Source organism: Neodiprion virginianus, chromosome 1, assembly GCF_021901495.1.
Source record: "Neodiprion virginianus isolate iyNeoVirg1 chromosome 1, iyNeoVirg1.1, whole genome shotgun sequence".
In the NCBI taxonomy this organism is placed as follows: domain Eukaryota; kingdom Metazoa; phylum Arthropoda; class Insecta; order Hymenoptera; family Diprionidae; genus Neodiprion; species Neodiprion virginianus.
Window position 1 is genome coordinate 13,495,737 of NC_060877.1, and position 16,990 is coordinate 13,512,726.

General features: G+C 36.9%; 1 protein-coding gene across 8 annotated transcripts in view; it reads right to left on the reverse strand.

Moving 5' to 3' along the window:
* LOC124306643 (equilibrative nucleoside transporter 1) overlaps positions 1-12,273 on the reverse strand; it is a 20,837-nt gene extending 8,564 nt beyond the window's left edge. For 2 of the 8 annotated variants that reach the window (XM_046767496.1, XM_046767479.1), the window contains exons 1-10: positions 11,770-12,245; positions 8,648-8,710; positions 7,572-7,692; positions 6,299-6,380; positions 5,801-5,940; positions 3,273-3,418; positions 1,916-2,001; positions 1,541-1,687; positions 782-1,090; positions 413-615 (exon numbers count right to left, since the gene is read on the reverse strand). In XM_046767496.1, the coding sequence (XP_046623452.1) occupies positions 413-615; positions 782-1,090; positions 1,541-1,687; positions 1,916-2,001; positions 3,273-3,418; positions 5,801-5,940; positions 6,299-6,380; positions 7,572-7,692; positions 8,648-8,710; positions 11,770-11,836 (1,364 nt within the window). In that variant the 5' untranslated portion in view covers positions 11,837-12,245. Of the gene's footprint in view, positions 1-412; positions 616-781; positions 1,091-1,540; positions 1,688-1,915; positions 2,002-3,272; positions 3,419-5,800; positions 5,941-6,298; positions 6,381-7,571; positions 7,693-8,647; positions 8,711-11,769 lie in introns of all 8 variants that reach the window. The other 6 variants (XM_046767513.1, XM_046767488.1, XM_046767529.1 and 3 more) reach the window with 6 other exon arrangements.
* Between the last annotated feature and the right edge of the window lie 4,717 nt (positions 12,274-16,990).

Below are 16,990 nucleotides of genomic sequence, written 5' to 3' on the forward strand. Positions count from 1 at the left end.
TACAAATGAGACCAGCTATTTTTTTTTGTGACAACGTAGTAGATAATTTATTTACGACTGACAAAAGCAACTGCAAATTAACTTTGAATGGGACAAAATACAATCGTGTTTTTTCTGAACTTTGACTTTCCCTGTAATTATTAGACAAATATTTTACATCGGCATTAATAGTTACGGAGTCAGGCATCTCTGTAAATAAAGACTTTGCTCAAATTTTTAATTGCAAGCCAATGAATTTTTGGTTATTTAAAAAATTGGTTGGCATAAAAATCTGACTCCTTGCAGACTACCACTATATGAAATTAAGAACACCTCTAGGAGGTGATGGATCCACCTCACATAAAATGTCTGATGTAAAATAATAGTTTGCAAGCATCTCAAGAAGTATTTCAAAATCCATGATCGTGTTTACCTTGGACAGTGCATCATAGCAGCTGATGAAAAGTAGCCACTGGTCAGACCCATTGTCATGGCTATCAACCAATAAGCTGTATCATCTTTAATTAAAACTGGTATTGTCCTGACAGCTGAATTAGGTTTGTAGTTGCATAATAAAAATATCGGTATGTATAGCACCCTCAGAAGAATAGGAATGACAAGGTATTTCCTCCAGGGCTATGCAAAAAATAATCTAATTAATGAATAAACGGACCTAAACCTTGTAGTGATTCAAACGAGCAGATGAGTGAATCATAGTTCAACATTTCAAACAGTTTTGAAATACAAGTAAACTACCTTTAACAACTAAAAATGAAGAATTAAGATTACCAATCGAGCTCACCCATTGCAAAAAAGAAGCGATCAAGCTCCCAATCATTGCCGTTACGTTGAATGTCATGAAACACATGACATTCATATAATATGTCTCTTCAATGATGAAATCGTGTGAAATCTGTTGAATGCCAGACTGGACACCAGGAAATATTGAGAGTGTAACAAAGAAAACAAAGAACACATTGAAGCATTGTGGCCAACATTTTTTAAATATTTCCCAGTACGGTGGTCTCGATGTCTGTCCTCTTATACTATCATTTAAAGCTTTTCTGTTGGCTGCTTTTTGGTTTATCAGTTCATGATGCCGATAAAATCTCTGTAGAACATGTAAGTAATTCTCAACATACAGAGCAAGATACAAATATACATTTTAAAATATTACCAACAGTGATTACTTAATTTTGAAAGATCTAGCATGCTTATCACATGTTCAAAACAAAAAGTGACAGACATAATTGTACCTATGCTGCGTTATGTATAGTTAACTACCACAGCACAAGAATTTAAAAGATTCATTCTTCCAGCAAGAGATCACGACACTTCGTGCGTTTGGTCGATCTTTGAAATTGACTGAAGCACGAAATTAAAATAACTAGTGCAAGTGCGTTTTCATAACAAGGAGATAGATGGTTTGATAAATGTTTCCAAATTATTGGAAAACATTCATTTGTAAAATAAATTATGAGCTTATGTACTTTCAACATATCATTGAACATTAAGACATGTGCAATCTTTGCTATTAAATTTTCATCATTTTCGTACTCACATTCAAGGGCAAAGCAAAATATGTATCAAAACAAGCCAAAAGAACTAATAGGGCTGTTATGAAATAGTATATTGCTGCAGTCCGTTTGTTCGGAGACATCATACTGGATAGTAATTCAATTATAGCAATTATAGTCCCACTAATATTCTGGAACAGAAAAAAAAATATATAAAAATTAGCGACATACAAAATATATAGTATCGCAGTTACCAACACAGTTTGATACAATGAAACCCTGAGAATAAGTGTCCTGGTGACACAGAAATTTTTGCTGCACCAACTTTAGCAATAAAATCCTAATGAAAAAAATTGTACCATTGTTGAAGTATAAAATAATATGCACATTAAATAAATCATTTAATTCAATATACTTACAGAACCCAAAACAACCATTCCTGTATACTTGGCAGGCAGTTTTGCAGCCATTCCATACACTGAATTCTGATATATACCGCTACCAGCTGAAATTTTCAGAAATTTAGCATAAGATTTCTTCAATTCAATTACTACAATGAGGAGGTAATGTGTGTGTAACATAGTCGAACTGGGTTAATCTATGTTTTTTACTAAATGTACATTCAGAAAACTATACTCCGTCCAATGAGAGAGCGGACTTGCTTTGCGCTTTGGTGATCAAATAAGGGGAAAAGAGAAGTGCATAATTATGCTATCCAATACCTTAAGCTCTCCTGTTAACTTACAATGATACTACCCGTTCATTCCATCCTACCAGATTCTACTAAAACAGATGAGTTTTCTTTGGATTGTAAGTCTGTTATGTCACTGAACGGAGTGTAGGGATATTCAGGGTGATAACAAAAATTGAATTGAATTGAAATTGATACAATATTCCATGAGATTTCCTTGATTCCCAGAGAGACTACAATCATGCTTCAAAACTGGTCTTGTAAATGCTGCTCAAGGTAACTTGTAGAGAACGATGTAATAAAATTAAGCAGATGTTACGTCAAAGTGAAAAATTATTTGTTCTATCTCAACCGAATTAATATTTAATTCGTGTTTAATTATTACTAATAAAACTGAAATAATTTGGACAAACAAAACAAAAATATTTTTTCAACATTTCCTTAAGTTTGATGAGAATTTTTGAAATTTTGCTGTGTTTTGGCAGAACTCAAAAATCCCTTGAGAATCCTCCGATTTCCCGATTCTGTTGTCTCCCTGGATATGTCATTCTGGGAAATAGATTTTAGACGTGTGTTGAACCGAATTTATGCTACATAATTGATATTTGTTGAGTATAATATGAAATAGGAGAATGTATATTGTAGTGGTGTGTTCTAATTGTTTTTTTTTTTCATTCATTCATCATTCCCACACGGTGTCAATATACTAAATTACGAGAAATTTGGAATTTTTTCTACGTAAAATCTCTTTCTAGGTGGTATTTTTGAAAAATGCATTTCATTCAGAAATGGAACAACTTTGTAGATTTTGAAAATAACATTTATATAAACAATTCAAATGAAATTACGCTGTTTTAGAATTGATAATATTGGAGCAAATCTTCCCAACTCTGCATATTCCCCCACCCTCACCCCAGATCCTCGGTAAAAGAAACGTTGAATCTTTCAATGGTAATAGATAAATACATTCTGTGGAAGATGAAGAAGTCTGAAATACAGATGTGGATTGCTCTAATCATGCAAAATATCTATAAAAATACCTCATACACACTACATATAGATACTTTAATCGATAGATGACATACTGTTCAAAGCAACAATAGAGATCATGGTTATCCAAAAGAATAGACCAGGCCAGGCAGAGCTGTCTGTCATTGCTAAAACGATTGTCAGCACAAACATTGCGACTTGTATCAAGAGTCCCCATACAATTCGTGCTGTTAAATTGTCCCTGTATGACAAAGAAAAGTGTATGTATATACCGTAAGTCGATGATCATAATTTGAGATATAATAAAGAGAAGTAGTCCAATCAAAGCTTGAAATTGAGAAATAACGTAATATATTAATATTAATTGTTATCTGAGGGAAAAAAGGGTTATTACTTGTTGCGATGAAACAATTTTGAAGAGTCCATATTTGAGAAAACTTGCAGTGACAGAAGATTGTTGACTATTCAAGATTTTGCACTTAGTTAGAGGCTAATGAAACAAGATTCATTTGATTTTGAAGAATGGGTCAAGGAAGATTCTTGACTGCTCGAAGCACTATTGACTGTCGGCATTTCGGCTTAACTGGGGGTACAGCCGCAGTATACACGATGATTATATTTTATGTGTGAAAAACTCTAATTTCACATGTCAGGGCAAGTTTAATAAATAAACTTTTAAGTTTCATTGTTCAATAACTTATAGTAACAATCACTCGTAATGGAAAAGTTTTCCGTAATGATGTAATATTTCTATCATTTTGTAAACTTAATTCTGTTATAGCATGTTATCACATCGTTTACAATAAAAAAAAACCGCGTCACTGGACTGATTTTTGAAAGCCCTATTCTTCGTTTACAGAGCTAAGGCCTTCATTATTCACTTGAGATTGATTGGATAGTTACTTTGAAATAACGTGCCTATTTCTTAGGGTTATTATCTATTTTAAGAAAATGTTGTAGTGATCTTTCCAAGGCTCAAAGAATTATCTAAATACGACAGAAGTAAGATTTGAAGAGATAAGAAAGAGGTACCCTAGTCGATTTCGAGGTTGTCATATACAATGTATATATCTACAAATATCGAAGTCCATGTATCTGAAACGCGAAAGAGGGCTTGTTCTAAACACAACACTTCAACGCATTTTCATTTGAAGAATAAATAAATTTGCTAATAAACTAATGGCATGGATTCTACGAAATCCCAATAGTAAATTTGTAGAATTCATGTCACATCTTTATTTCTACGTCAAATGAAAATGCAAGGGCGTGTTTTTGTTCAGAATTGCAAATAGAATGAGGATGTTAGGCTCTTTTTTGCGTTTGATACACGTGGACTTCGATATTTGGACATACTAAGAGAATATCTTGAAAGTTAAACTCGGTCACCGCCGACTCGGCACCACTCACGTTCTTCGTCTGTTTTTCGCAAGCTGGCCATCCCATATTTAATTTCAAACTGCGAAAGGCCCAAAATCGAAAAAAGTCCTTAAAGCTTATCACATTAGGTGTGATCATCCATAAAAATTTCGATGGAATCAAAAACTCAAATTATGATTCATGGACGATTTGACAGGGAATGCCCCATACATAAAACGAAAACATAATCGTCGTCGTCGTCGAGGCAATCATTATTCGACCTTTCACAGTTTAAAATTAAATATGGGATGGCCAGCCTGCGAAAAACAGATGAAGAACGTGAGTGATGCTGAGTCGGCGGTGACAGAGTGTTAACTTTCAAGATATTCTCTCAGTATATGCGTCAATGTCGAAATCGTCCACGTCACTCCCTTGAGATACTATAGAGTCTTCTACTTTATGTTTTTAGCATACAGATGATCAAAAAGAAGAATAATTATAATTTATTTTATGCAATGGTTTAATAAAACGAAAATGAATCAATTAAATTTTGTTAAGAAATTTGTTAATATTATAAAAATGTTATTGATCCAACAGTCTATTCGTACTTAAAATAAATAGTCAGTGACCTTTTATAATCTGTATCAAATATTATTAAAGGTCAAGCTTCTCAAGAATGCAAGCAATTTACAATTATGCTTAATCAAAGTATTTGTTCGGACTGGAAATTTATTACTCACGACAGAGTTATAGAAGTTGATAAATTATAGCACTTGAGACAGTGAAAAATAAAATAATTGAATCATCATGAGAGGGCAGAAATAAATATAATGAACACTACTGTATTGGTTTGAAAATAAGTCGAGATTTTTTAGGAAATCTGCTGTATCGCCTAAAAAAACTTCGTTATTGATTAACTGTTGTAACATTTGACTAATAAAATCACGAATCTTGAAAAGAGTACTAAGTATAAACAAATTAAGAATGAGATATTTATACAATACGCTCGAGTTTCATTGATACAATGCATGCCGAAAATGCAATATTAATCAAAAAATACATCAGTGACGATAGATACTTTTCTCATAAAATTCAACCTACATTCGGTTTATAAAAAAAATTCTTGAAACAAAGTCGTAAAATTGTGGGTCGCCTTATATTTAGACCAATACGGTATTTAAATATGGCATGTGATTATTGAGAAAATGGGTTGAAGTAAATCTAGCTATTTTATTCTTATCAAATAGATTTAAATTAATTTACGAACCCTAGTTGGATAAATAGAGTCAACCAATTGAAAATTAAATTTGGAACTTGTGCAGCAACTGGTGAATAAGTGTCATAATCCGTGGCGTAGTTCGACTTGTAGCCTGTGTATTCCTTTGAAAACTTGTATTCAGTAAAGTACTGTGCAAAAATCAAAATATGTTGAGAAGATTGTAACGGACTTAATCGTATTCAATCGCTCATCTACATTTGAACCTTTATTGTCTGACTAAAGAGAAAAATATGATACATAGCAACTCTGTAGCTACCCATCATCAAAACTTCAGAAACTAACTTGCAGCATGAATACTCGATTAAGAGTTGAGATACTTTGAACACATCGTTAATATAAAATTATGACCCAAAAATATTGACTATTATTGTATAGTACAAAAAAATAATGATTAGAATTTATAATGTATATAAAACAATGGTTCATAGATAAACGATTGATTCTGTTTTTGTTTCACTTTCAAAATTGAGATAATGATATTCTTACAAGTTTGGCAGTAATGAACATATTCCACGGCATCAAGCTACCAATTCCATGTAATAAAAATACCATGGCGACCCAATTCCACCTGTAAGAAATCAATTATTAGTCAATCATTCATGCTCCCAGTTTCATAAATTAAAATTTTTACTTATTAACCCTAAAAGGAGCATATGGGGTCCACATGTGGGGACCCCATTTCCATTTTAAACTATGGGGGTCTGGAACCGCTTCATAATTTAATTTAAGTATCTAAAAAGTGAGCCTAGTCGATACAGCGCCAGGCAGCTGCCAGGTTCTGATTCAGTGTTCAGTGGAAGAAAATTCGAGGTCCAAGCGGACCCCACGTGCTCTTTTGTGTTAATTTTTTGTAGTGTTAATTTGAATTCGGTTATTTTGTTTACATTTATTAGTTAGACTTGTTATTACAAGATTATAAACTATACATCTGCTAATGGTGTGGTGCGATGTCCTTTTTGCCCTAGATCTTAAATCAGATGGTTTCGCGACATCTGCCCACGAGCTGTATGTGATATGCACAAAACAGTGACGTGCTGTTTGCTTTGCTTGGGCTTAAAAAAAAATACGACATTGTTTATTATTTGGTTTGTATTTGACATATTTTTTCAATTATTGAATAAATATATATCGATAATAATTATAAAAAAGTTTTTTGTGCCGAATTACCCTCAATTCATCCCATTTCTGAATCTTGCTAAACTGGCCGCATTCATACGCTTGAATAAATATACTCTTTTGAGAGAGCGCAACATTGATATTTTTTTTCTCATATGCTGTGTCGAATTTAATTCCCTGTTTGAATTTTTACAATCAGTTGAGTAGAGAAAAGATTAGGATTTTTTTTTGAAAAAAGTCATTCTTTCACGTTTTTTTAGATTTTTCTTCGTCAAAAATGGTTTTTTGAGAATGGACTTTCATATACGTAATTTTATTCCTTATTGAAAAACGAAGAGATTCGTCTATACATGAACCCAATTGTCGTTTGTAGACAGCATTTTACATAAGAGAGACACGCCGGTCACACGGAACCCACATGCTCCATAGAAGGAAAAAAAATTAGATGCTCTGTCTAGGGTTAAGGAACTTTTATGCATAACAAACCACTTACCCTTGACTCCGACCATTTCAATCTGAGCAAACTTTTCAGATATCGCACCAGATTGAAAAATGGTTGGGGTACGTATCACAATTCCAAATTGTCACTATTTAGACAGACCATTACACTAAATAATCAAAATTCCGAGTAGTCAAGACTTACTTATCCATTGGTGGATTCATTTCAAGGTCTGCTTGGTCCATAGTAACTCCCTTAAAATTCAACTCGTCCTCAGGCCTACCCGTACCCTCCCATCCTGGAGAAAGTCGTACTGGTACAGTGCCTGGAATTAGAGATGGAAAAAATTTCAAACTCAATCCTCTCCCAGTGAACTATACAACGATTTCTAGACTCATTTAAAATTCGAAACTCCACCATAATGCACTCAAAGGGTTAATGGTAGTTTAATGAAAATACATGACTAATGAATAGGGATGATAGAGTATACCAATCAGAATAATAGAATGTAGAAATAAAATGCACTGTGTGATGAGGGAAATATTTTTGACCCAACTCATAGTATTTGCATCAAAACAGTCATCTACACAGGTATGTGAGTAATAAAAAAATCTTTATTGAAATTGAATCGATCTTTCTAGTTATATTTTTTCCTGTACTACACTATAAATGCGTCGGTAAACTTGATTCGCCCTATAGTTTTGATGAATACTATATTTTATAATAATTTTTTCACCTTTGGATGGTTAAATGCTGATTAGATATGGTAAGGTGAGGTGATTGATATGCACATACATACATTTGAGAATTATGTGATTGAAGTTAGTAACGTTACTGTAACGGTGCATGTTTTAAAAAAATTGTTACTACGCACCATTAGAATTGTCTGAAATTCAGTAAACCATACTAAACCTAACACCCATGTTTCTCAAAAAGCAACTTCGTGAAAGAGATTCTAAAATTGTAAAATAAGGAATTTCTTCCTTATGTTTCGTGACCTTAACGTTACTTACTTTAACCTCGTAGAGAATTATATTATAGAAAAATGTGCAGTGCATAAAATTTAACAAGTTCCCATACGCAGTGTAAATGCAGCAGCAGAGCGAAATTCAAGAGTTCATAATACGAGAATAGATATATTTGCAAAATTGCAACTTTCGTCATACGATATGCATGGCATGCAATTTGTAACCAAGGTTGTGTAGCGCAGTTCTGGAATCTCGCTCAAAATTAATGATAATCTGATCTAAGTGAATATAAAAAAAAGAAATAATAATTACCAGAAGTTATTGGATGACCAAATGTTGCATATGACATGCAATTAGAGCAAATGGTTGTTTTGTCTAGAATAACCAAACATGTAAACGTCGTATTCAGGTGAAAAGCTGGTATAAATATTGATTGGAAAAACTTGAAAAACGCAGTAATTTTGAAGCAGTAAGCATAATGCATAATTTCCACACGAACGGCCTTTAATACAAGTGTACAAGGTAAATAGAGGAAATATTTGTTCGACCTTCTTGTATGTGTTTTTTAAACGTCTTAATATTGAACATTCAATAAGTATATAAAGTTTCACATTTTGTTGACACATGGCTTGAAATCTTGCGTTTTCGGGACTTCCGCCATCCATCCCGGTCTAACGAAATGATATCACATGTTTTTGTGGCAACATGTTATTAGAGGAGATATGCAATGGAGATAGGACAATCACTATCTAGCAACAAGCAAACTAAAGCTAAATCATCGTTAGACTTATATAAACTTGTTGTGCTTCACACAGTGATATAATAATGCTGTGGCATTATTAACATTCTCTTGTCTTTGTTGTAACCAACTTGACCTCTATATCGCTTGAAAAGTTCTTAAAATATAACTGGAAGTACGATGAGAAATTTTTGTTGAACATAATATTATCTGGGTCAGTCAAAAAATGCCTAATATAAACAGAGGTTTGAGCTACGGGAAATTCACCGTAGTTTATTCATGTTGGTTATCGATGCTAGTTACATAGAAATAAACGAACCCTAACTTTTCGGCTAACTAAATGATCTGGGTACCACACGACTTGATTGGTTTCACTTTAATTGCGAAAGCCATTCACTACTGAACGGAAATTATGTATACAATTTTTTTTTTTTGATAGGATTACCCTTAACCGTTTCGAGTCCCAGGGGGTATTGAAGAAACACTGTCGAAGAATCCCAAACAGCGCAACCGCGCTTTCTGTAAATGTACGAAAAGTCCCAAGCAGCGCGATAGCGCTTTGTTTATTTTATGTCGAGAAATACCAAGCGGCACGATAGCGCTTTGTTTATTTTATATCGATGAATCCCAATCGGAGCAATAGCACTTCTTGTATGTGTTAGGTGATGTGATTCTCGTTTTTTTTCATCGCTCCGTCATATTCATTGCAGTTTGCAAAGTGATTGGACAAATTCGACTGCAAGCGATTCTCATTGTTAAAAAAAGCTGTGTGATGTATTTGCGGCAGTAAATCTGAGCATGTGACTTTGACAATCGGTAACGCACTGTCAGTTGTCCCCTATACTCGAAATGTGCTGGGTTTTCTGAACATAAAATCTCAACAGCGTGATCGCCTGCTTGAATCGCGCTGCTTGGGCCTCGAATGGTTGATATAGTTAATTTGTAGCTTCCCTTTTGTGTTTTTTCAGAGAAAAAACGATACCTCAAGAATGAGTTACCCGATTTCAATGGTTTTGATCTCAATCGATGCAGCTTTTCCGAAGAACTGATTAGATTTTAGCTTTGATCTGTTCAGTACTTTTGGCATTATTTAAAGTACAAAATTCCAAATGATTTAAATAAATATATTATGAGAATTGATGAATGAATTCGAATGAAAATTAGTACCGTAAAGTTTTTTGGGTCGCTGATCTGATATCTGATGCCAGATTTGCAAAATCCAAAATGGAAAATCCAATGTGGTGGAAAAAAAATCTAAAAATATTCTGTTTCTGGTAGAAATTGGTAGGCGCAAGTTTTTTTTAGTTACCGATAATGAATCCAGATCAGACTTCCAAAATTGTAATGTTAGATCCATTATAGTGTTGCGATATAAAAAAATCGCTACATTTTCACATAATATGGTACATGAGGGTTTTTAAATCGTTAATCACAAATTTGAATTTGTGATTCGAAATTCGAACTGGATATCAATATATTTTTTTCTATAAACCTGCAACTTGTACTGTGAGTCTGTAGCCACTAGTTTCTCTTGATATTTTCCTAATTTGTTTGCAAAAACCTTCTCTGTTCATACTATGGAGTCTACTTATCTTGGGAACATCATTTATTTCTATGTAAAGATCAAAAATAGATTTTAAAAAAACTGAACCTTAATTCATTAAAAATAATCATTTGACAAAGCTTAAACTTTTGCCATTTTTCAGTCAACTCAACTCGGCTTTATTTATTATTGTGCTGAGGGAGCAGGGTAAAAACTCAATTTCTAGTTTTTTTAGAAGAAAACGACACGGATAATATTTGACTGCCGAACCCCCAATGTGATTAGAGTTGCGTATTGGCTGTTAACTTTTGTGTCATAGGAAAATATATGTTTTTTGCTGATTAGTTAAAGCATGACTATACATGTCTCGGGGATTATAAGTTTTAAAGTCAGCAAAGCTGCAATTTACAAGTACCAGTCAGCGCTTGGCGATGCAGAAAATCCTTCTCTTATCTTATATTTTGAGTGACAGAGATAAGAGCTGTACGTTATAATTTTAAGTAGCAAAGATCAGCTGATACGCTCCTACTATTGCTAAGTAGTCGTTTAGTTTCCTGAGTCGTGAAACTTGTTCATAGCTGCTCATTGTAATCTGAATGATTCAAAAGGTTATCTGTTCAGTCCAGCATACCAACATGAAGACATTTATTGAAATCGTATTTTAACTTTTCAACCCATTTAGCCAGTTTGTTTTGCTGCCAGTAGGTAAACATGAGGGCAATTGCCTCCTATACAGCAGTCGTTTGTCATTGATATTTGGGTATTCAAAGAGTGGTCAAACGAACAAAAATATCGCAGGCATTTCCAGTGATATAATTTACAAAAGCAGAAAGCATAGGGACCATGCATAATCACACAGATGCACTGACAATGGCCTATGAGTCAATATACATATGAACGCTTTTTACCGCTGCCTGTGGCAAGCATAGCACACGTGTCACACAACTTGATTTCGGTACTCTTATTGGAATGCACGACCCCTTGAAAATAGCCTGATAGGATTGGGTGTACATTGTACGGAAAATGTTAATTGAACAATCGTAAATTACAATTCCTGTTACAAAGTAGCGTAAATCGACATATTATGACAACGTAAAGAAGGCTGGTCGTAACGGAATGTATGTGGGTGTAATCTTATTGTTAGTTTGATACCTTTCGCTAGCAGCGTTTTCTCCTCGTGGTCCACGCCAAATTCCTTTCTCGTGTAACTACCTGACATTTTTCTGAATACTTTGTATTATTACAACGAGGTTTCAATGAATTTCGAACTCGAATGAATGATTTGAAGAGCAGTTAACGTATGTCAAGTCGAAATTAACATTTGTTTCTGTGGTTTCAACCGAAGAAAATGAGGATAATACACTGGGAATAACGAGAGTTCGCGCGCAAAAATGTTGGGTGGACCCTGCAGTCAGAAAAAAAACTAAATGAATATTGTCTTGTGTTACGGTGTACACATTCGGTATGGATTATTTTCGCGTTTTCAAGACCTAATATGGGTTTTTGTATACAAATATTTTAAGGCTAATATTATAGAACGCTCGTGCACAACGTGACCCACATTTTTAAGTATGTACTGTGCAGCGCAGCCTCGCAATCCGCACTGACTCAGTCGCCATGCGCCACTAGCAGGATTACTAACTGATAGAGTCGAGATTCCCCTCCTCGAGATTCTCAACTGCAATGCAACAGGGTTAGCACCAGCTGATGCCAATACAGTTTTTTTTCTTCTTTGAGTGATCATTATCTTTCATAATATCGGATAGCTATTCTAGTCCAGTCAAGTGGGGTTTTTGCCCTACAAAAGGTGTGTAGTGATGATTTTGACATGTTATTTCGTTCCGGGCCCTGATGACAAATTCAAGATTTCGTCCATGGAACGGAATGGGGGGGGGGGGGGGGGGGGGGGGGGAAGGTTCGCTCATTGAACTCTGTAAGTTCAGTGGGTCCTTCGTGGTGGGTCCGCTCAGCCCGCCATCTTGGATTAAAGGTACAAAAAAATGCGTCTTCGAAAATAATTCCTGAACCGTTGATCCTACGATGAAATTATAAATTTAAAAAAGACTAAATTCCTTATATTCTTCATCAAAATACTTTTTTTGTAATTCTGATGCCAGGAATCGACGAGACAATCTTGTCGTAGCCTTACATAAAATATCCGATACAGACTGTCGGATCTCTATCGGATACAACACAATACGACACAGAAAAGCTACATTTTGTACCGTTACGATAAGACGGCGAACTACGTGCCCCCCCCCCCCCTCGTACCTCGGGTCAGATCTAAATATCATGGAACTTATTACGGTTCTCGAATCGAGTGAAAATGACGAAAGTGAGTGGTTCACCCTATTACGGTGAATCTCACGAGGTGAAAAGACGAGATTATCCACGTGAATTAACTCGGCACGAAATTCGGTGCGAGAATCGTTCTGCGCATGGTCGGGGAGCCGACCGCACTATATCTTCCCTCATCGAACATACGGCCAAAATGCATATGAATCGATGGGGAATATAGTGGTCAATAGGGTGCCAGACTTTATAAAGAATGGATCTTGTCCGGAGTGTCAAAAAATATGTCACTTCCGGTCAGTCTTTTCGAGGTTATCTTCCCTCATCGAACATATGATTGAAACTAGTACCAATCGATAGGGGAGGTCGAATACCTGAAAAAAAAACCGGAGTGCCACCCCCAACCCTATCTAGGGGAGCGGCTGTCATTCCTAAGTGTATGCTTTTTTGGTCCTTAACTTCCCTCGTCGAACATACGATTTTTTTTTTTTTAAATTGAAGATTACCCTCCCCAAACCTGAAAAAACCGGGGTGCCACCCCCCACCCTTTCCGGAAGGGTGGCAGACACCCCCAAAAGTCAAACGACTTTACTTACGACTACATTTAGGGGTGGCTGCCGCCCCCCCGGACAGGGTGGGGGTTGGCACCCCGGTTTTTTCTTCAAGTAACGAGTAAAAGTTATTGATACGTGGAAACTTGTACAATGACTAATTTAGTGATCGTGATTATGCAAAATCGGGAAAATCGAATGCTCAGAATACGACAAACACTACGCGATGCTTCAGACCCATTCCATATAATTTACATATATTTATATTATTTATTATATATTTTATATATTGTACTTCTGTCACGTTAATTTTCTTCAACAATTCTTTCTGACATTCACAACAACTTTTATAGGTTATCTGACAAAATGGCGTCAAGTTTCGTGAAAATGTGAGATCCGTATACCGGAAGTGCCTAGTTACTTCACATGTTCACTCGAGAGATCCGTAATAGAGTAAATAAACTCACGTGAGATCAGAATGTGAGAAGTGAGTAAACTCGCTCGAGAACCGTAATAAGCCCCCATATGTCAAAATCATTATTACACCACCTTTTGTAGGGCAAAGACTATATTTACTCCCTACATATTAACTGGAGTATTCAGTCAACGGCACGGTCTAATAGACAGGTTTGGTACTCCGGCTGTAAAACCGTACTCGAAAATGAAACCGTTGTTGTGAATTTTCGCCGCTAGCGCTAGTGAGGGAGAGGCCTACTTAGTACGCAAGCACCAGCCTCGGAGATCGCAGCGCTCCGGTCTTTGGTGCACAAATTGAGAAACACAGGCTTCAAGACGGTCACGCTGCGTTATACAGGGTGTCCCTAAATTGCCTCCCACGGACTAGCCAGCATAATACCTTGTTAAAATCCAACCGAGAATTTCTTTTCCGGAAACTCGTCCGACGCATAGCTTTTGAATCATAAGCGATAGCGTTAGGCCAATCAGAGTGCACCATTTCATCTGGACTTGCCGCCACGGAAATTGCTGTTTTGTTCGTCTGGGTGAATTATTATTATTCGTTTACGAATTAAATATCGGCACCTCCCCTCTCTTCCTGTTGTACCCCTTCTCGGGCGCTGACCTCGGTATTGTTGCCGCGGCACACGCTGCCGGCCGCACATCCATGGGCGTACACTTGTGTACAGTGTGTAAACAGAAGCGCATCCTCAAGCATAAGGGGTGCAGCAGCGAGAGAAGGGAGGTGCCAATATTTAATTCATAAACGAATAATAATAATTCACCAAGACGAACAAAACAGCAATTTCTGTGGCGGCAAATCTAGATGAAATGGTGCACTCTGATTGGCCTAGCGCTATCGCTTATGATTCAAAAACTATGCGTCGGACGAGCTTCCAGAAAAGAAATTCTCGGTTGGATTTTAACGAGGTATCATGCTGGCTAGTCCGTGGGAGGCAATTTAGGAACACCCTGTATAGGAAGGGACTTGGAGTGCCCAGACCTGTCTATAAGACTGTGGTCAACGGTGATAGTTGCGATAGGTATGCATACCGAGTGTCTTTGAGTGAACGCTGCAGTTTGCAGGGTTCCCTACCGCCGAGTAGCACAAATATCGGTATGAGTTATCTGTATGATGCGCGTTTCAGGTCATGTAGTACCTTTATCGACCGACCAAGCTTACCCTTTCTTTGTCCTATATTAAATAAACAAACGAATGGAATGGGTTCAAATTTCGACGGTGCATCACTCTTTTGCAACGGAATTCAGGAAAAAGTTACTCATGTCTTTATGTACTATTATCTCCCACATCTCCCGTATTTCAGGGGCCAAAAAGTGAATACCTGAAATACTATGCACGATTCCGGAAAGAATGAGGAGTAAAATGAGCCACCGTGAGAGTGTTTTCATGCAATATTAACGTCGCTAGAGGAGAACTAGGAAATACAAGAATTTCGTAAATGAAAAATACTCACGATCAACTGGGCGCACGGCCAAGCGTTTCTTGATTGCCCGTGCGCCTAGTTGATTGTGAGAGCATTTTTGCAATGAGCAAAGACTGCCCGTGATGCCAAGTTGTATGGATTTGGCCAAGCAGTTGTTTCGTTGTTTATAACATATGCTGAAGCGCATAGTAATCGCGTTCCAGAGTCAAATTGAGTGATTATTGGGAGCGAACCGAAATTCGCTGGCAGCGCTAAAAACTCCCTAGGACAGAGGTGGAGCTACTCACGAACTTAGTAGTGCAGCAAGGATAAAAGATTGTTGACAGCCCCAGGAGCTAATGTTGGAACGCACCCTATATCACATGACTTGATGAAAGTGATTTTGACTGTACTTCTGTTTTACCGATATTTGTTCTCCTCAGCGCGCAGCGTTAACCCCTTGAGTGCCGCGGACAAAGATCTTTGTTTTTCTCGACTTGGCCCAAAGTGCCGAGAAATCACGAATCTTTGTTTAATGAATAAGTGCTCTAGCAACGCCTGATAATATGTCACCCGTAACTAAAGCGTATTTTCCTATATTTTGGGCTATGCTGAAAAGGATCACATCATTCATTTCCTGATAGCCCATGCTGGGAAACTAATCTCGCGGTTACAAAGTTATAGTTCTTATCATTTCCAAGAAATCTTTGTCCTGACATAGTAGTGAAGTAGACGGGAGAAATGATCACCAAATAATCAGATATTGGGCACGCGGGGGTTTTCGGGGGCGCTGATCATGAATCCGAAATCAGATTTGACAAATTCCAAGATGGAGACCTACTACTGCGCATGCGCATTAGTATGACTGGCGTATAATTGAGGAATTGCTCCGAAACTGGTCACTCGGGGGTTTTCGGTGGCGCTGATCATGGATCCGATACCACATTTGCGAAATTCTCAAACGGAGACCCACCACTGCGCATGTGCATTGGAAAAAGGCCTTTATAATCGAGGACTTGAGCTGTCTTCGAACTTGGAAGTTTTTGGGAGTGCTGATCGCGGGAATGTAATCGAGTTCACAAAATTTCAATATCCTGACCCAGTAATGGACATATGCGATAGAATATTCCGTATGAATGTGACTGCAATGGTATACCTGAATTGATGATTCAGAAGTTTGCGGGCACGCAGAGTGTACAATTCCACAGCGAATCCTGAATTCTACATGAGCCATACCAATGCACATGCGCAGTAATCGGTCGCCATCTTGGAATGTTGTAAATCCGATATCAGATTTGCGACCAGCGCTCTCGAGAACCCCGAGTGACCAATTCCAAATCGATTCCTCGTTTATACGCCAGGCATACTAATGCGCATGCGCGTTAGTGGGTGGCCATCTTGGGATTTTTTAGATCTGGTTTCGGATTCATGATCAGCACCCTCAAGAACTCCGGTGTGACCAGTTTCAGAGCTATTCCTCAATTATACGTCAGTCATACTAATGCGCATGCGCAGTAGTAGGTCGCCATCTTGGAATTTTCCAAATCCGACATCGGATTCGTGATCAGCGCTCCTGAAAATCCCCGAGTAACCAATTCCAGATCTATTCCTCAAGTATAGATCAGTCATACTAATGCGCATGCGCAGTAG